General features: G+C 48.8%; 1 protein-coding gene across 7 annotated transcripts in view; it reads right to left on the reverse strand.

Annotated features, from left to right (window-relative positions):
• Window positions 1-21,033, reverse strand: part of CCZ1 (CCZ1 homolog, vacuolar protein trafficking and biogenesis associated) — a 185,200-nt gene that overhangs the window by 99,687 nt on the left and 64,480 nt on the right. For all 7 annotated transcript variants that reach the window (XM_063934490.1, XM_063934487.1, XM_063934485.1 and 4 more), the window contains exon 8: window positions 19,483-19,658. In XM_063934490.1, coding sequence (XP_063790560.1) covers window positions 19,483-19,658 — 176 coding nt within the window. The remainder of the gene's footprint in view (window positions 1-19,482; window positions 19,659-21,033) is intronic.

The raw sequence follows: 21,033 nt of genomic DNA on the forward strand, positions 1-21,033 counted from the left end.
ACGGACTACGAGAAATAGATTTACCGGTGAGTAAAATCTTATTTTCTCTAACGTCCTAGTGGATGCTGGGGACTCCGTAAGGACCATGGGGATTATAGCAAAGCTCCCAAACGGGCGGGAGAGTGCGGATGATTCTGCAGCACCGAATGAGCAAACACAAGGTCCTCCTCAGCCAGGGTATCAAACTTGTAGAATTTTGCAAAAGTGTTTGAACCCGACCAAGTAGCTGCTCGGCAAAGCTGTAATGCCGAGACCCCTCGGGCAGCCGCCCAAGAAGAGCCCACCTTGTGGAATGGGCTTTTACTGATTTTGGATGCGGTAATCCAGCCGCAGAATGAGCCTGCTGAATCGTGTTACAGATCCAGCGAGCAATAGTTTGCTTTGAAGCAGGAGCACCCAGCTTGTTGGATGCATACAGGATAAACAGCGAGTCAGTTTTCCTGACTCCAGCCGTTCTGGCTACATAAATCTTCAAAGCCCTGACTACATCTAGTAACTTGGAATCCTCCAAGTCACGAGTAGCCGCAGGCACCACAATAGGTTGGTTCAAATGAAAAGATGACGAGTCCGTAATTCTGCCCTGTCCATATGGAAAACCAGATAGGGGCTTTTACATGACAAAGTCGCCAATTCTGACACACGCCTAGCCGAAGCTAAGGCCAATAGCATGACCACTTTCCACGTGAGATATTTTAACTCCACGGTCTTAAGTGGCTCAAACCAGTGAGATTTCAGGAAACTCAATACCACGTTAAGATCCCAAGGTGCCACTGGTGGCACAAAAGGGGGCTGAATATGCAGCACTCCCTTTACAAACGTCTGAACTTCAGGAAGAGAAGCCAGTTCCTTTTGAAAGAAAATGGATAAGGCCGAAATCTGGACCTTAATGGACCCTAATTTTAAGCCCATAGTCACTCCCGACTGTAGGAAGTGAAGGAAACGGCCCAGCTGGAATTCCTCTGTAGGGGCCTTCCAGGCCTCACACCAAGCAACATATTTTCGCCATATACGGTGATAATGTTTTGCTGTCACGTCTTTCCTAGCCTTTATCAGCGTAAGAATAACCTCATCCGGAATGCCTTTCTCCGCTAGGATCCGGCGTTCAACCGCCATGCCGTCAAACGCAGCCGCGGTAAGTCTTGGAACAGACAGGGCCCCTGTTGCAACAGATCCTGTCTGAGAGGCAGAGGCCATGGGTCCTCTGTGAGCATTTCTTGCAGTTCCGGATACCAAGTCCTTCTTGGCCAATCCGGAACAATGAGTATTGTTCTCACTCCTCTTTTTCTTACGATTCTCAGCACCTTGGGTATGAGAGGAGGAGGAGGAAACACATAAACCGACTGGAACACCCACGGTGTCACTAGTGCGTCCACAGCTATCGCCTGAGGGTCTCTTGACCTGGCGCAATACCTTTGTAGCTTTTTGTTGAGGCGGGATGCCATCATGTCCACCTGTGGCAGTTCCCATCGATTTGTAATCTGTGTGAAGACTTCTTGATGAAGTCCCCACTCTCCCGGGTGGAGGTCGTGCCTGCTGAGGAAGTCTGCTTCCCAGTTATCCACTCCCGGAATGAACACTGCTGACAGTGCTTGCACGTGATTCTCCGCCCAGCGAAGAATTCTGGTGGCTTCTGCCATCGCCACCCTGCTTCTTGTGCCGCCCTGGCGGTTTACATGAGCCACTGCGGTGACGTTGTCTGACTGAATCAGCACCGGTTGGTTGCGAAGCAGAGGCTCCGCTTGACTCAGGGCGTTGTATATGGCCCTTAGTTCCAGGATATTTATGTGCAGACAAGCCTCCTGACTTGACCACAGCCCCTGGAAGTTTCTTCCCTGAGTGACTGCCCCCCACCCTCGGAGGCTTGCATCCGTGGTCACCAGGACCCAGTCCTGTATGCCGAACCTGCGGCCCTCGAGAAGGTGAGTACTCTGCAGCCACCACAGAAGAGACACCCTGGCCCTGGGGGATAGGGTGATCAGCCGATGCATCTGTAGATGCGATCCGGACCACTTGTCCAACAGATCCAACTGAAAGGTCCTCGCATGGAACCTGCCGAAGGGAATGGCTTCGTATGACGCCACCATCTTTCCCAGGACTCGCGTGCATTGATGCACGGACACCTGCTTTGGTTTTAAGAGGTCTCTGACCAGAGTCACGAGCTCCTGGGCCTTCTCCTCCGGGAGAAACACCTTCTTCTCGTCTGTATCCAGAATCATGCCCAGGAAGGGCAGACTCGTCGTAGGAATCAGCTGCGACTTTGGAATATTCTGAATCCAGCCGTGCTGTTGTAACACCTCCCGAGAGTGTGCTACGCTGATCAGCAACTGCTCTCTGGACCTCGCCTTTATGAGGAGATCGTCCAAGTATGGGATAATTGTAACTCCTTGCTTTCGCAGAAGCACCATCATTTCTGCCATTACCTTGGTAAATATTCTCGGTGCCGTGGACAGACCGAACGGCAACGTCTGGAATTGGTAATGACAGTCCTGTACCACAAATCTGAGGTACTCCTGATGAGGTGGATAAATGGGGACATGCAGGTAAGCATCCTTTATGTCCAGAGACACCATAAAATCCCCCTCTTCCAGGCTTGCAATGACCGCCCTGAGCGATTCCATCTTGAACTTGAACCTTTTCAGGTAAATGTTCAGAGATTTTAAATTCAATATGGGTCTGACCGAACCGTCCGGTTTCGGAACCACAAACATTGTGGAATAGTAACCCCTTCCCTGTTGAGGGAGGGGAACCTTTACCACCACCTGCTGGAGATATAATTTGTGAATTGCCGCTAACACTACTTCCCTTTCTATGGGGGAAGCTGGCAGGGCCGATTTGAGGTAACGGTGAGGGGGCATCACTTCGAATTCCAGCTTGTATCCCTGAGACACAATCTGTATAGCCCAGGGATCCACCCGTGAGTGAACCCACTGGTGGCTGAAATTTCGGAGACGCGCCCCCACCGCTCCTGGCTCCACCTGTGGAGCCCCAGCGTCATGCGGTGGATTTAGTGGAAGCCGGGGAGGACTTCTGTTCCTGGGAACTAGCTGTATTGTGCAGCTTCTTTCCTCTACCCCTGCCTCTGGCAAGAAAGGACGCACCTCGGACTTTCTTGCCTCTTTGTGATCGAAAGGACTGCATTTGGTAATACGGTGCTTTCTTAGGTTGTGAGGGAATATATGGCAAAAAATTTGACTTCCCAGCCGTAGCTGTGGAAACTAGGTCCGAGAGACCGTCCCCAAACAATTCCTCACCCTTATAAGGTAAAACCTCCATGTGCTTTTTTGAGTCGGCATCACCTGTCCATTGCAGAGTCCACAGGACCCTTCTTGCAGAAATTGACATTGCATTTATTCTAGAGCCCAGTAGGCAAATGTCTCTCTGGGCATCCCTCATATATAGGACAGCGTCTTTTATATGCCCCAGGGTCAGTAATATAGTATCCTTGTCCAAGGTATCAAGTTCCTCAGACAGAGTATCTGTCCATGCTGCTACAGCACTACACATCCAGGCCGACGCAATTGCTGGCCTTAGTAGGGTACCTGAATGTGTATAAACGGACTTCAGGATACCTTCCTGCTTTCTATCCGCAGGATCTTTTAGGGTGGCCGTATCCTGTGACGGCAGGGCTACCTTCTTAGATAAGCGTGTCAAAGCTTTGTCTACCCTAGGGGAGGATTCCCAGCGTAACCTGTCCGTTGGCGGGTAAGGATACGCCATAAGTAACCGTTTGGAAATCTGCATTTTCCTATCAGGAGAATCCCAAGCTTTTTCACATAACTCATGCGAAGGGGGAAAAGTCACTTCATGCCTTTTTTCCCCAAACATATAAACCCTCTTGTCAGGGACAGGGTTTTCCTCTGAGATGTGCAATACATCCTTCATTGCTATAATCATGTAGCGGATGGCTTTAGCCATTTTAGGCTGCAACTTTGCATCATCGCCATCGACACTGGAGTCAGAATCCGTGTCGATATCTGTGTCAACAATTTGGGATAGTGGGCGCTTCTGAGACCTTGACGGCCTCTGCGCTGTAGGATCAGGCATGGGTTGGGACCCAGACTGTCCCAAGGCTTCAGCTTTATCCAACCTTTTATGCAAGGAGTTTACATTGTCATTTAAAACCTTCCACATATCCATCCAATCAGGTGTCGGCGCCGTCGGCGGAGACACCACACTCATCTGCACCTGCTCTGCTTCCACATAGCCTTCGTCAAACATGTCGACACAAGCGTACCGACACACCACACACACAGGGGATGCTCTATTTGAGGACAGGACCCCCACAAGGCCTTTTGGAGAGACAGAGAGAGAGTATGCCAGCACACACCCCAGCGCTATATGACCCAGGAATAACACAGTAACTTAGTGTTTACCCAGTAGCTGCTGTATATACTGATATTGTGCTAAATTTATGTGCCCCCCCTCTCTTTTTACCCTCTTACTTTATACCGTGAATCTGCAGGGGAGAGCCTGGGGAGCTTCCTCTCAGCGGAGCTGTGGAGAGAAAATGGCGCTGGTGAGTGCTGAGGAAGAAGCCCCGCCCCCTCAGCGGCGGGCTTCTGTCCCGCGATTTTGTGTAAAATAATGGCGGGGGCTCATGCATATATACAGTGCCCAACTGTATATATGCTCTTTTATGCCAAGAGGTACTTACTTGCTGCCCAGGGCGCCCCCCCCTGCGCCCTGCACCCTACAGTGACCGGAGTGTGCGGGTTTAATGTGGGAGCAATGGCGCACAGCTGCAGTGCTGTGCGCTACCTCATATGAAGACTGGAGTCTTCTGCCGCCGCTTTCGAAGTCTTCTTGCTTCTCACGCCAGCTTCTGGCTCTGCGAGGGGGACGGCGGTGCGGCTCCGGGATCGGACGACCAAGGGCGAGTTCCTGTGTTCGATCCCTCTGGAGCTAATGGTGTCCAGTAGCCTAAGAAGCATGACCTATCCACAGTGAGTAGGTCTGCTTCTCTCCCCTCAGTCCCACGTAGCAGAGAGTCTGTTGCCAGCAGATCTCTGTGAAAATAAAAAATCCTAACAAAATACTTTCTTATTAGCAAGCTCAGGAGAGCTCACTAAAGTGCACCCAGCTCGTCCGGGCACAGATTCCAACTGAGGTCTGGAGGAGGGACATAGAGGGAGGAGACAGTGCACACCAGTATTCCTAATTCTTTCTTAAAGTGCTCTGTCTCCTGCGGAGCCCGTCTATTCCCCATGGTCCTTACGGAGTCCCCAGCATCCACTAGGACATTAGAGAAAAATATTTGCCGACAGTTTGGGAGATGCAAATACTGAATAGTGAAACCAGTGGTCTATTGTTGGGACACATTCTATTGATTGATCACTGGTTGGTTGGCTATCCCGACCAACAGCAAACCAAGTGCATATATCCCCAGTTTGGCCATGGTCATTCATCTATTTTAAAACTAGCAATGATCCCTATTTCTTCATTGTTGCATTTACTAAGCAGTGAGCACAACACAAGACTAGTATCATAGCAACGTGTGTGTGTGTGTGTGTGTGTGTGTGTGTGTAACTTAAGGTTTACCCCACCCACAATGAACTGTTGCAGAATGTGACTCAACAATGAAACTAAGGAACAGCTGGATCTTGACTAAACTAAAATCACACATTGAGTGCTTGGCGAGCAGCAGACTCCCTGAGGCTAGCCTTCTACGGCTGCAGAAACTATGCAGTACTGTGGCTGTATGAGACGTATCTGGGTTGCACAGACAGCGGGATACGTCTGATTTACAGGTGGACGAGGTGCTGGCTGTCATGATCCCGACAGCGGGATCCTGTCTGCCAAAATGCCGGCAGCGGGGTGAGTGCAGCGAGCCACCGTGTCCGCAGCGTGGCAAGCGCAGCAAGCTCGCAAGTGGCTTTCTAGCGCTTGCCCCGCTGCCGGCATTTTGGCCGGTTGTATTCTCCCTCTATGGGTGTCATGGACACCCACAGAGGGAGAATAGCCTGTGTCGCCGGTATTCCGGCAGTGGGATTTCACTGCCTGTCGGGATGCCGGCGTCGGTATTGTGACTGCCGGGATCCTGAGTGGCGGTATTTTAACTGCTTACCCTGGCAGCTGGGACTTCTGTGTAGTGGTCAATGCCACATGCCATTGGTGACCAGGCAGCAGTAGGCTATTGTTACTGGCCGGCAAGAAAGTATTGCTAGGTTTTACGGATCAAATTTGATGTGCGACTGTCTGAATCCGTGTTAAAAGCGCTATGACGCAGCGACTCTTTCTCACACCAAGTCCTGTTCTGCTTCATCTGCGACTTTGTTTGCGTGTAAAACTAAATCCTGTGCGGTTAATGCTGCAGCCCAGCGCCTGTAGTACCCTATGATGGTGTTTCGCTGCATCGGCGATGTGAATAAGATGCAAAATGTAAAAGGAAAATACAGTACGTTGCACACCTGAGAGAGTCACAATCACATTGGGCATCTCGCTCCATATGGCGTATAGACGCTAAATGTATGAGGACACATCTGTATATGTTTGTGGCAGAGGCAATGTGTATCCTGGCAGTGATATTGGCTGGTTGGTTGAAGTTGGGATCCCTACATTACAGCCCTGGCTGAGCACAGAGCAGTTTGCACAAACGACTATCTGTCTGCTGTGGCTTAGTGGGAAAGGGCAGAGCAGCAGAATGTGAGCAACGCACATTTTAATCCTGTGAGCTACTTAACAGATATAGCATTTATGTAGTGATCTATCAGCTACAAACAAGATATACAGTATGTTCAATGATGTCTCAGTGGCAGTAACCCACCCATGAATCTAACAGTAACACTGTAGTGTTGTAGACTGGACATATACAACCTTTGCATTACTGGGTGATAATACTGTGTACTGTAACTTGTTCTGGTCTTAGAGGGTGAAAGTTCACTCTGCAAACAAGATCCAGGGCTGTGAACTGATAAGCCATGCATCTTTATTTCTTCTTTCCTTTCACACCAAGGTTGTAAATTATCCCTCTGTAGAAATGGAATACATGACCCGAGAGGACGAGTCGGGTACAGTGACAGGGTGTTATTACTGTTCCGATCAGACCTATGTAGTGCTATATGCAGATCTATAGCGGAGACTGCCCACTGTACAGCTATATTGGAGACAGCGACTAACACAGGACCTTTAATGGCAGTTGTGTGATCAGCTCCCTATCAGATTTCTCTCAATAATGCTCTTCCCTTCATAAATACTGTACCTATAGAAGTAGCGTCTGTAAGGCAGACTGTACAGTATTAGGCAGGTGGCTACGGAGTCTCTGCTGTCTTTTTCAGGTGTTCCGACAAACTGGGAGAGCTGGATTAACCCATCCATGACCAACAAAGATATGATTTCAGGGTTACAGTTTCACATGCATTACTCTCCTTTGCTAGGGCCTAAAATATGTTTTTTTGCGTTTTAAATGCAGATTTAAAGTTACCAATAAAATGGAGTGGATAAAAGTAATAATAAGGAACAATGACATTGTCAGGGAAGAGTTACAGTACCAGTCCATGCAGTTATGAATAGCATTTAGCCTACTGATAAGGGGTGCCATGCCCAAATGTGCACAAGGAGTATCATTTTACAATCAGCAGTGATGCCTCTAATGCACAGGTGACCTCACTGCGGGTGACTACAATGCGTCTGTAAAAGAAGGGGAGGGGGGAAGAGATAGACTGAAAAAAATAAGAATTTACTTACCGATAATTCTATTTCTCATAGTCCGTAGTGGATGCTGGGAACTCCGTAAGGACCATGGGGAATAGCGGCTCTGCAGGAGACTGGGCACAAAAGTAAAGCTTTAGGACTACCTGGTGTGCACTGGCTCCTCCCCCTATGACCCTCCTCCAAGCCTCAGTTAGGATACTGTGCCCGGACGAGCGTACACAATAAGGAAGGATTTATGAATCCCGGGTAAGACTCATACCAGCCACACCGATCACACCGTACAACCTGTGATCTGAATCCAGTTAACAGCATGATAACAGAGGAGCCTCTGGAAAGATGGCTCACAACCACAATAACCCGATTTTTGTAACAATAACTATGTACAAGTATTGCAGACAATCCGCACTTGGGATGGGCGCCCAGCATCCACTACGGACTATGAGAAATAGAATTATCGGTAAGTAAATTCTTATTTTCTCTGACGTCCTAGTAGATGCTGGGAACTCCGTAAGGACCATGGGGATTATACCAAAGCTCCCAAACGGGCGGGAGAGTGCGGATGACTCTGCAGCACCGAATGAGAGAACTCCAGGTCCTCCTCAGCCAGGGTATCAAATTTGTAGAATTTAGCAAACGTGTTTGCCCCTGACCAAGTAGCTGCTCGGCAAAGTTGTAAAGCCGAGACCCCTCGGGCAGCCGCCCAAGATGAGCCCACTTTCCGTGTGGAATGGGCTTTTACAGATTTTGGCTGTAGCAGGCCTGCCACAGAATGTGCAAGCTGAATTGTACTACAAATCCAGCGAGCAATAGTCTGCTTAGAAGCAGGAGCACCCAGCTTGTTGGGTGCATACAGGATAAACAGCGAGTCAGATTTTCTGACTCCAGCCGTCCTGGAAACATATTTTCAGGGCCCTGACTACGTCCAGCAACTTGGAGTCCTCCAAGTCCCTAGTAGCCGCAGGTACCACAATAGGCTGGTTCACGTGAAACGCTGAAAACACCTTAGGGAGAAATTGAGGATGAGTCCTCAATTCCGCCCTGTCTGGAAGATCAGATAAGGGCCTTTACAGGATTAAAGCCCCCAATTCTGACACGCGCCTGGCCGAGGCCAGGGCCAACAACATGACCACTTTCCATGTGAGATATTTTAACTCCACAGACTCAAGTGGTTCAAACCAATGTGACTTTAGGAACCCCAAAACTACATTGAGATCCCAAGGTGCCACTGGAGGCACAAAAGGAGGCTGTATATGCAGTACCCCTTTTACAAAACGTCTGAACTTCAGGAACTGAAGTTAGTTCTTTCTGGAAGAAAATTGACAGGGCCGAAATTTGAACCTTAATGGACCCCAATTTTAGGCACATAGACACTAGAGATGAGCGCCTGAAATTTTTCGGGTTTTGGTTTTGGGTTCGGTTCCGCGGCCGTGTTTTGGGTTCGAACGCGTTTTGGCAAAACCTCACCGAATTTTTTTTGTCGGATTCGGGTGTGTTTTGGATTCGGGTGTTTTTTTCAAAAAACACTAAAAAACAGCTTAAATCATAGAATTTGGGGGTCATTTTGATCCCAAAGTATTATTAACCTCAAAAACCATAATTTACACTCATTTTCAGTCTATTCTGAATACCTCACACCTCACAATATTATTTTTAGTCCTAAAATTTGCACCGAGGTCGCTGTGTGAGTAAGATAAGCGACCCTAGTGGCCGACACAAACACCGGGCCCATCTAGGAGTGGCACTGCAGTGTCACGCAGGATGTCCCTTCCAAAAAACCCTCCCCAAACAGCACATGACGCAAAGAAAAAAAGAGGCGCAATGAGGTAGCTGTGTGAGTAAGATTAGCGACCCTAGTGGCCGACACAAACACCGGGCCCATCTAGGAGTGGCACTGCAGTGTCACGCAGGATGGCCCTTCCAAAAAACCCTCCCCAAACAGCACATGACGCAAAGAAAAAAAAAGAGGCGCAATGAGGTAGCTGTGTGAGTAAGATTAGCGACCCTAGTGGCCGACACAAACACCGGGCCCATCTAGGAGTGGCACTGCAGTGTCACGCAGGATGTCCCTTCCAAAAAACCCTCCCCAAACAGCACATGACGCAAAGAAAAAAAGAGGCGCAATGAGGTAGCTGTGTGAGTAAGATTAGCGACCCTAGTGGCCGACACAAACACCGGGCCCATCTAGGAGTGGCACTGCAGTGTCACGCAGGATGTCCCTTCCAAAAAACCCTCCCCAAACAGCACATGACGCAAAGAAAAAAAGAGGCGCAATGAGGTAGCTGACTGTGTGAGTAAGATTAGCGACCCTAGTGGCCGACACAAACACCGAGCCCATTTAGGAGTGGCACTGCAGTGTCACGCAGGATGTCCCTTCCAAAAAACCCTCCCCAATCAGCACATGATGCAAAGAAAAAGAAAAAAGAGGTGCAAGATGGAATTGTCCTTGGGCCCTCCCACCCACCCTTATGTTGTATAAACAAAACAGGACATGCACACTTTAACCAACCCATCATTTCAGTGACAGGGTCTGCCACACGACTGTGACTGATATGACGGGTTGGTTTGGACCCCCCCCCCAAAAAAGAAGCAATTAATCTCTCCTTGCACAAACTGGCTCTACAGAGGCAAGATGCCCACCTCATCATCACCCTCCGATATATCACCGTGTACATCCCCCTCCTCACAGATTATCAATTCGTCCCCACTGGAATCCACCATCTCAGCTCCCTGTGTACTTTGTGGAGGCAATTGCTGCTGGTCAATGTCTCCGCGGAGGAATTGATTATAATTCATTTTAATGAACATCATCTTCTCCACATTTTCTGGATGTAACCTCGTACGCCGATTGCTGACAAGGTGAGCGGCGGCACTAAACACTCTTTCGGAGTACACACTTGTGGGAGGGCAACTTAGGTAGAATAAAGCCAGTTTGTGCAAGGGCCTCCAAATTGCCTCTTTTTCCTGCCAGTATAAGTACGGACTGTGTGACGTGCCTACTTGGATGCGGTCACTCATATAATCCTCCACCATTCTATCAATGTTGAGAGAATCATATGCAGTGACAGTAGACGACACGTCCGTAATCGTTGTCAGGTCCTTCAGTCCGGACCAGATGTCAGCATCAGCAGTCGCTCCAGACTGCCCTGCATCACCGCCAGCGGGTGGGCTCGGAATTCTGAGCCTTTTCCTCGCACCCCCAGTTGCGGGAGAATGTGAAGGAGGAGATGTTGACAGGTCGCGTTCCGCTTGACTTGACAATTTTGTCACCAGCAGGTCTTTCAACCCCAGCAGACTTGTGTCTGCCGGAAAGAGAGATCCAAGGTAGGCTTTAAATCTAGGATCGAGCACGGTGGCCAAAATGTAGTGCTCTGATTTCAACAGATTGACCACCCGTGAATCCTTGTTAAGCGAATTAAGGGCTCCATCCACAAGTCCCACATGCCTAGCGGAATCGCTCCGTGTTAGCTCCTCCTTCAATGTCTCCAGCTTCTTCTGCAAAAGCCTGATGAGGGGAATGACCTGACTCAGGCTGGCAGTGTCTGAACTGACTTCACGTGTGGCAAGTTCAAAGGGCATCAGAACCTTGCACAACGTTGAAATCATTCTCCACTGCGCTTGAGACAGGTGCATTCCACCTACTATATCGTGCTCAATTGTATAGGCTTGAATGGCCTTTTGCTGCTCCTCCAACCTCTGAAGCATATAGAGGGTTGAATTCCACCTCGTTACCACTTCTTGCTTCAGATGATGGCAGGGCAGGTTCAGTAGTTTTTGGTGGTGCTCCAGTCTTCTGTACGTGGTGCCTGTACGCCGAAAGTGTCCCGCAATTCTTCTGGCCACCGAAAGCATCTCTTGCACGCCCCTGTCGTTTTTTAAAAAATTCTGCACCACCAAATTCAAGGTATGTGCAAAACATGGGACGTGCTGGAATTTGCCCATATTTAATGCACACACAATATTGCTGGCGTTGTCCGATGCCACAAATCCACAGGAGAGTCCAATTGGGGTAAGCCATTCCGCGATGATCTTCCTCAGTTGCCGTAAGAGGTTTTCAGCTGTGTGCGTATTCTGGAAAGCGGTGATACAAAGCGTAGCCTGCCTAGGAAAGAGTTGGCGTTTGCGAGATGCTGCTACTGGTGCCGCCGCTGCTGTTCTTGCGGCGGGAGTCCATACATCTACCCAGTGGGCTGTCACAGTCATATAGTCCTGACCCTGCCCTGCTCCACTTGTCCACATGTCCGTGGTTAAGTGGACATTGGGTACAACTGCATTTTTTAGGACACTGGTGAGTCTTTTTCTGACGTCCGTGTACATTCTCGGTATCGCCTGCCTAGAGAAGTGGAACCTAGATGGTATTTGGTAACGGGGGCACACTGCCTCAATAAATTGTCTAGTTCCCTGTGAACTAACGGCGGATACCGGACGCACGTCTAACACCAACATAGTTGTCAAGGCCTCAGTTATCCGCTTTGCAGCAGGATGACTGCTGTGATATTTCATCTTCCTCGCAAAGGACTGTTGAACAGTCAATTGCTTACTGGAAGTAGTACAAGTGGGCTTACGACTTCCCCTCTGGGATGACCATCGACTCCCAGCAGCAACAACAGCAGCGCCAGCAGCAGTAGGCGTTACACGCAAGGATGCATCGGAGGAATCCCAGGCAGGAGAGGAATCGTCAGAATTGCCAGTGACATGGCCTGCAGGACTATTGGCATTCCTGGGGAAGGAGGAAATTGACACTGAGGGAGTTGGTGGGGTGGTTTGCGTGAGCTTGGTTACAAGAGGAAGGGATTTACTGGTCAGTGGACTGCTTCCGCTGTCACCCAAAGTTTTTGAACTTGTCACTGACTTATTATGAATGCGCTGCAGGTGACGTATAAGGGAGGATGTTCCGAGGTGGTTAACGTCCTTACCCCTACTTATTACAGCTTGACAAAGGGAACACACGGCTTGACACCTGTTGTCCGCATTTCTGGTGAAATACCTCCACACCGAAGAGCTGATTTTTTTGGTATTTTCACCTGGCATGTCAACGGCCATATTCCTCCCACGGACAACAGGTGTCTCCCCGGGTGCCTGACTTAAACAAACCACCTCACCATCAGAATCCTCCTGGTCAATTTCCTCCCCAGCGCCAGCAACACCCATATCCTCCTCATCCTGGTGTACTTCAACACTGACATCTTCAATCTGACTATCAGGAACTGGACTGCGGGTGCTCCTTCCAGCACTTGCAGGGGGCGTGCAAATGGTGGAAGGCGCATGCTCTTCACGTCCAGTGTTGGGAAGGTCAGGCATCGCAACCGACACAATTGGACTCTCCTTGTGGATTTGGGATTTCGAAGAATGCACAGTTCTTTGCTGTGCTGCTTTTGCCAGCTTGAGTCTTTTCATTTTTCTAGCGAGAGGCTGAGTGCTTCCATCCTCATGTGAAGCTGAACCACTAGCCATGAACATAGGCCAGGGCCTCAGCCGTTCCTTGCCACTCCGTGTCGTAAATGGCATATTGGCAAGTTTACGCTTCTCCTCCGACAATTTTATTTTAGGTTTTGGAGTCCTTTTTTTTCTGATATTTGGTGTTTTGGATTTGACATGCTCTGTACTATGACATTGGGCATCGGCCTTGGCAGACGACGTTGCTGGCATTTCATCGTCTCGGCCATGACTAGTGGCAGCAGCTTCAGCACGAGGTGGAAGTGGATCTTGATCTTTCCCTAATTTTGGAACCTCAACATTTTTGTTCTCCATATTTTAATAGGCACAACTAAAAGGCACCTCAGGTAAACAATGGAGATGGATACTAGTATACAATTATGGACTGCCTGCCGAGTGCAGACACAGAGGTAGCCACAGCCGTGAACTACCGTACTGTACTGTGTCTGCTGCTAATATAGACTGGTTGATAAAGAGATGTCGTAGTAGTATGTATGTATAAAGAAGAAAGAAAAAAAAACCACGGTTAGGTGGTATACAATTATGGACGGACTGCCTGCCGAGTGCAGACACAGAGGTAGCCACAGCCGTGAACTACCGTACTGTACTGTGTCTGCTGCTAATAATATAGACTGGTTGATAAAGAGATGTCGTAGTAGTATGTATGTATAAAGAAGAAAGAAAAAAAAACCACGGTTAGGTGGTATACAATTATGGACGGACTGCCTGCCGAGTGCAGACACAGAGGTAGCCACAGCCGTGAACTACCGTACTGTATTGTGTCTGCTGCTAATATAGACTGGTTGATAAAGAGATGTCTATGTAACTATGTATGTATAAAGAAGAAAGAAAAAAAAACCACGGTTAGGTGGTATACAATTATGGACGGACTGCCTGCCGAGTGCAGACACAGAGGTAGCCACAGCCGTGAACTACCGTACTGTACTGTGTCTGCTGCTAATATAGACTGGTTGATAAAGAGATGTCTATGTAACTATGTATGTATAAAGAAGAAAGAAAAAAAAAACCACGGTTAGGTGGTATACAATTATGGACGGACTGCCTGCCGAGTGCAGACACAGAGGTAGCCACAGCCGTGAACTACCGTACTGTACTGTGTCTGCTGCTAATATAGACTGGTTGATAAAGAGATGTCTATGTAACTATGTATGTATAAAGAAGAAAGAAAAAAAAACCACGGTTAGGTGGTATACAATTATGGACGGACTGCCTGCCGAGTGCAGACACAGAGGTAGCCACAGCCGTGAACTACCGTACTGTGTCTGCTGCGACTGGATGATAAATGATATAAAAAATATATATTATATATATATATCACTACTGCAGCCGGACAGGTATATATTATATATTATATAATGACGGACCTGCTGGACACTGTCTGTCAGCAGAATGAGTTTTATTTTTATAGAATAAAAAAAAACAACAACACACAAGTGAAGTCACACGACGAGTGTTTAACTTTTTCAGGCAATCACAATATAAGTATACTACTAACTATACTGGTGGTCAGTGTGGTCAGGTCACTGGTCAGTCACACTGGCAGTGGCACTCCTGCAGCAAAAGTGTGCACTGTTTAATTTTAATATAATATTATGTACTCCTGGCTCCTGCTATAACCTATAACTGGCACTGCAGTGCTCCCCAGTCTCCCCCACAATTATAAGCTGTGTGAGCTGAGCAGTCAGACAGATATATAATATATATAGATGATGCAGCACACTGGGCTGAGCCTGAGCAGTGCACACAGATATGGTATGTGACTGAGTCACTGTGTGTATCGCTTTTTTCAGGCAGAGAACGGATATATTAAATAAACTGCACTGTCTGGTGGTCACTCACTAGTAAACTCTCTGCACTCTCTACACTTCTACAGTACTCCTCCTAGTCCTAAGCTCCAGTAAATCGCTCTCTCTTATAATCTAAATGGAGAGGACGCCAGCCACGTCCTCTCACTATCAATCTCAATGCACGTGTGAAAATGGCGGTGACGCGCGGCTCCTTATATAGAATCCGAGTCTCGCGAGAATCCGACAGCGTCACGATGACGTTCGGGCGCGCTCGGGTTAACCGAGCTAGGCGGGAGGATCCGAGTCTGCTCGGACCCGGGAAAAAAACCATGAAGTTCGGGCGGGTTCGGATTCAGAGAAACCGAACCCGCTCATCTCTAATAGACACTCCTGTTTACAGGAAATGCAGGAATCGACCTAGTTGAAAATTCCTCCATCGGGGCCTTACTGGCCTCGCACCCCGCAACATATTTTCGCCAAATGCGGTGATAATGCTTTGCGGTTACATCCTTCCTGCCTTGATCAGGGTAGGGATGACTTCATCCAGAATGCCTTTTTCCTTCAGGATCCGGCGTTCAACCGCCCTGCCGTTAAACGCAGCCGTGGTAAGTCTCGGAATAGACAGGGTCCTTGCTGGAGCAGGTCCCTTCTTAGAGGTAGAGGCCACGGGTCCTCCGTGAGCATCTCTTGAAGTTCCGGGTACCAAGTCCTTCTTGGCCAATCCGGAGCCACGAGTATAGTTCTTACTCCCCTCCGTCTTATAATTCTCAGTACTTTTGGTATGAGAGGAAGAGGAGGGAACACATACACTGACTGGTACACCCACGGTGTTACCAGAGCGTCCACAGCTATTGCCTGAGGGTCCCTTGACTTGGCGCAATACCTGTCCAATTTTTTGTTTAGGCGGGACGCCATCATGTCCACCTTTGGTTTTTCCCAATGGTTTACAATCATGTGGAAGACTTCTGGGTGAAGTCCCCATTCTCCCGGGTGGAGGCCGTGCCTGCTGAGGAAGTCTGCTTCCCAGTTGTCCACTCCCGGAATGAATACTGCTGACAGTGCTATCCCATGATTTTCCGCCCAGCGAAGAATCCTTGCAGCTTCTGCCATTGACTGCTTCTTGTGCCACCCTGTCTGTTTACATGGGTGACTGCCGTGATGTTGTCCGACTGGATCAACACCGGCTGACCTTGAAGCAGAGGTCATGCTAAGCTGAGAGCATTGTAAATGACCCTTAGCTCCAGGATATTTATGTGAAATTATGTCTCCAGGCTTGACCATAAGCCCTGGAAATTTCTTCCCTGTGTGACTGCTCCCCAGCCTCGCAGGCTGGCATCCGTGGACACCAGGACCCAGTCCTGAATGCCGACTCAGCGGCCCTCTAGAAGATGAGCACTCTGCAACCACCACAGGAGGGACACCCTTGTCCTTGGTGACCGGGTTATCCGCTGATGCATCTTAAGATGCGACCCGGACCATTTGTCCAGCAGGTCCCACTGGAAAGTTCTTGCGTGGAATCTGCCGAATGGCTTTGCTTCGTAGGAAGCTACCATTTTCCCAGAACCCTTGCGCATTGATGCACTGAGACTTGGCTCGGTTTTAGGAGGTTCCTGACTAGCTCGGATAACTCCCTGGCTCTCTCCTCCGGGAGAAACACCTTTTTCTGAACTGTGTCCAGAATCATCCCTAGGAACAGAAGACGAGTCGTCGGAACCAGCTGCGATTTTGGAATATTGAGAATCCAATCGTGCTGTCGCAACACTACCTGAGATAGTGCTACACCGACCTCCAACTGGTCCCAGGATCTTACCCTTATCAGGAGATCGTCCAAGTAAGGGATAACTAAAACTCCCTTCCTTCGAAGGAGTATCATCATTTCGGCCATTACCTTGGTAAAGACCCGGGGTGCCGTGGACCATCCAAACGGCAGCGTCTGAAACTGATAGTGACAGTTCTGTACCACAAACCTGAGGTACCCTTGGTGAGAAGGGTAAATTTGGACATGAAGGTAAGCATCCTTGATGTCCAGAGACACCATGTAGTCCCCTTCTCTTGAATTTGAACCTCTGTATGTAAGTGTTCAAAGATTTTAGATTTAAAATCGGTCTCACCGAGCCGTCCGGCTTCGGTACCACAACAGTGTGGAGTAATACCCCTTTCCCTGTTGCAGGAGGGGTACCTTAATTATCACCTGCTGGGAATACAGCTTGTGAACGGCTTCCAACACTGCCTCCCTGTCTGCTTGTAAAAGCCCCAGCGTCATGCTGAGGGCTTGGCAGAGGCGGGAAAGGGCTTCTGTTCCTGGGAACTGGCTGATTTCTGCAGCCGTTTCCCTCTGTCACGGGGCAGAAATGAGGAACCTTTTGCCCACGTGCCCTTATGGGAACGAAAGGACTGCGCCTGATAATACGGCGTCTTCTTATGTTGAGAGGCGACCTGGGGTAAAAACGTGGATTTCCCAGCTGTTGCCGTGGCCACCAGGTCTGAAAGACCGACCCCAAATAACTCCTCCCCTTTATAAGGCAATACTTCCATATGCCATTTGGAATTCGCATCACCTGACCACTGTCGTGTCCATAACCCTCTTCTGGCAGAAATGGACAGCGCACTTACTCTTGATGCCAGTCGGCAAATATCCCGCTGTGCATCACCCATATATAGAAATGCATCTTTTAAATGCTCTACAGGCAATAATATACTGTCCCTATCTAGGGTATCAATATTTTCAGTCAGGGAATCCGACCACGCCAACCCAGCACTGCACATCCAGGCTGAGGCGATTGCTGGTCGCAGTATAACATCAGTATGTGTGTAAATACATTTTAGGATACCCTCCTGCTTTCTATCAGCAGGATCCTTAAGGGCGGCCATCTCAGGAGAGGATAGAGCCCTTGTTTTGACAAGCGTGTGAGCGCTTTATCCCCCCCTAGGGGGTGTTTCCCAACGCACCCTAACCTCTGGCGGGAAAGGATATATGCCAATAACTTTTTAGAAATTATCAGTTTTTTTATCGGGGGAAACCCACGCTTCATCACACACCTCATTTAATTTCTCAGATTCAGGAAAACTACAGGTAGTTTTTCCTCACTGAACATAATACCCCTATTGGTGGTACTCGTATTATCAGAAATGTGTAAAACATTTTCCATTGCCTCAATCATGTAACGTGTGGCCCTACTGGAAGTCATATTTGTCTCTTCACCGTCGACACTGGAGTCAGTATCCGTGTCGGCGTCTGTATTTGCCATCTGAGGTAACGGGCGCTTTAGAGCCCCTGACGGCATATGAGACGTCTGGACAGGCACAAGCTGAGTAGCCGGCTGTCTCATGTCAATCACTGTCTTTTGTAAAGAGCTGACACCGTCATGTAATTCCTTCCAGCAGTTCATCCACTCAGGTGTCGACCCCCTAGGGGGTGACATCCCTATTACAGGCAATTTGCTCCGCCTCCACATCATGTTCCTCCTCATACATGTCGACACAAACGTACCGACACACAGCACACACACAGGGAATGCTCTGATAGAGGACAGGACCCCACTAGCCCTTTGGGGAGACAGAGGGAGAGTTTGCCAGCACACACCAGAGCGCTATATATATATACAGGGATAACCTTATATAAGTGTTTTTCCCCTTATAGCTGCTGTATTGTTTATACTGCGCCTAATTAGTGCCCCCCTCTCTTTTTTAACCCTTTCTGTAGTGTAGTGACTGCAGGGGAGAGCCAGGGAGCTTCCCTCCAACGGAGCTGTGAGGGAAAATGGCGCCAGTGTGCTGAGGAGATAGGCTCCGCCCCTTTCTCGGCGGCCTTTTCTCCCGTTTTTCAGTGTAATCTGGCAGGGGTTAAAATTCATCCATATAGCCCTGGGGGCTATATGTGATGTATTTTCGCCAGCCAAGGTGTTTTTATTGCTGCTCAGGGCGCCCCCCCCTAGCGCCCTGCACCCTCAGTGACCGAAGTGTGCTGAGGAGCAATGGCGCACAGCTGCAGTGCTGTGCGCTACCTTGGTGAAGACAGGATGTCTTCTGCCGCCGATTTTCCGGACCTCTTCTTGCTTCTGGCTCTGTAAGGGGGCCGGCGGCGCGGCTCTGGGACCGGACTCCATGGCTGGGCCTGTGTTCGATCCCTCTGGAGCTAATGGTGTCCAGTAGCCTAAGAAGCCCAATCCACTCTGCACGCAGGTGAGTTCGCTTCTTCTCCCCTTAGTCCCTCGATGCAGTGAGCCTGTTGCCAGCAGGTCTCACTGAAAATAAAAAACCTAAAACTAAACTTTTCACTAAGCAGCTCAGGAGAGCCCCTAGTGTGCACCCTTCTCGTTCGGGCACAAAAATCTAACTGAGGCTTGGAGGAGGGTCATAGGGGGAGGAGCCAGTGCACACCAGGTAGTCCTAAAGCTTTACTTTTGTGCCCAGTCTCCTGCGGAGCCGCTATTCCCCATGGTCCTTACGGATTTCCCAGCATCCACTAGGACGTCAGAGAAATTGCAGTTTCAATCAGTTTAACAATCAGTGATTGCCATAGTGCAACTGTGGTTGGTCAGTCACAACTGGGGTATACACATATGCAGGGTACAGCCTGACAACCACCTACCAGATGAGCTGGTCATTATACAAGAACGCTGTATACTTCACAAGATTAAGACTTTCTTCCACCCGGTTAATGAATGACTGGATTTTCAGGTACGTCATCTTATCTAATGGAAAAAAACTGATGCCGCCAAACACATCGAGCAGGTCACAAGACTGCAGATGTAATGTCTGCAAATACTGTGGGAAGATAAAACAACAAACGACACTTAAAAAAAAAAATCTTAAACCTAGAAGTCTTACCATACGGTCCTCAATTCTGATCTTAGGTCTCCTCAAACACACAATTTGTGCACGGCTACTGTTTTGGGGACAACCTTGCACTCTCTCTGCTCCATACTATACTCGGAGCAAGACTATTCTCCAGCCATACCTTCCCTCTCCCATCCACTATTAATCCCATTCCAAAATACTGCTTCTATTCTGTTGGGGAAAATCATCTGGTAGTGAGAACACCCCTACTTATACCCACCATCTTCCACTGCTCTCTCTTTTCTCAGACTTACCCTCTCCCACTCTTCCCCAAACCTAGGTACTTCTATTCACACTAGTGTTCAATGCTGCTGCTCTCATCCTGTCCCAATGATTTATTTCAGCCTCTCTCTTTCTCTACCAGACACAGTATCTACCCACTATACCCATATTTTTGACAGGCAGACAGACAGCGTACTGTGCAAACGTTTTAGGCAGGTGTGGAAAAAATGCTGCAAAGTAAGAATGCTTCAAAAAATAAGAATTTACTTACCGATAATTCTATTTCTCGGAGTCCGTAGTGGATGCTGGGGTTCCTGAAAGGACCATGGGGAATAGCGGCTCCGCAGGAGACAGGGCACAAAAGTAAAGCTTTTACAGGTCAGGTGGTGTGTACTGGCTCCTCCCCCTATGACCCTCCTCCAGACTCCAGTTAGGTACTGTGCCCGGACGAGCGTACACAATAAGGGAGGATTTTGAATCCCGGGTAAGACTCATACCAGCCACACCAATCACACCGTACAACTTGTGATCTAAACCCAGTTAACAGTATGATAACAGAGGAGCCTCTGAAAGATGGCTTCCTAAACAATAACCCGAATTAGTTAACAATAACTATGTACAAGTATTGCAGATAATCCGCACTTGGGATGGGCGCCCAGCATCCACTACGGACTCCGAGAAATAGAATTATCGGTAAGTAAATTCTTATTTTCTCTATCGTCCTAAGTGGATGCTGGGGTTCCTGAAAGGACCATGGGGATTATACCAAAGCTCCCAAACGGGCGGGAGAGTGCGGATGACTCTGCAGCACCGAATGAGAGAACTCCAGGTCCTCCTTTGCCAGGGTATCAAATTTGTAAAAATTTACAAACGTGTTCTCCCCTGACCACGTAGCTGCTCGGCAGAGTTGTAATGCCGAGACCCCTCGGGCAGCCGCCCAAGATGAGCCCACCTTCCTTGCGGAATGGGCCTTAACAGATTTAGGCTGTGGCAGGCCTGCCACAGAATGTACAAGTTGAATTTTGTTACAAATCCAACGAGCAATCGACTGCTTAGAAGCAGGTGCACCCAACTTGTTGGG

The sequence above is a fragment of the Pseudophryne corroboree genome, chromosome 7, assembly GCF_028390025.1.
Source record: "Pseudophryne corroboree isolate aPseCor3 chromosome 7, aPseCor3.hap2, whole genome shotgun sequence".
In the NCBI taxonomy this organism is placed as follows: domain Eukaryota; kingdom Metazoa; phylum Chordata; class Amphibia; order Anura; family Myobatrachidae; genus Pseudophryne; species Pseudophryne corroboree.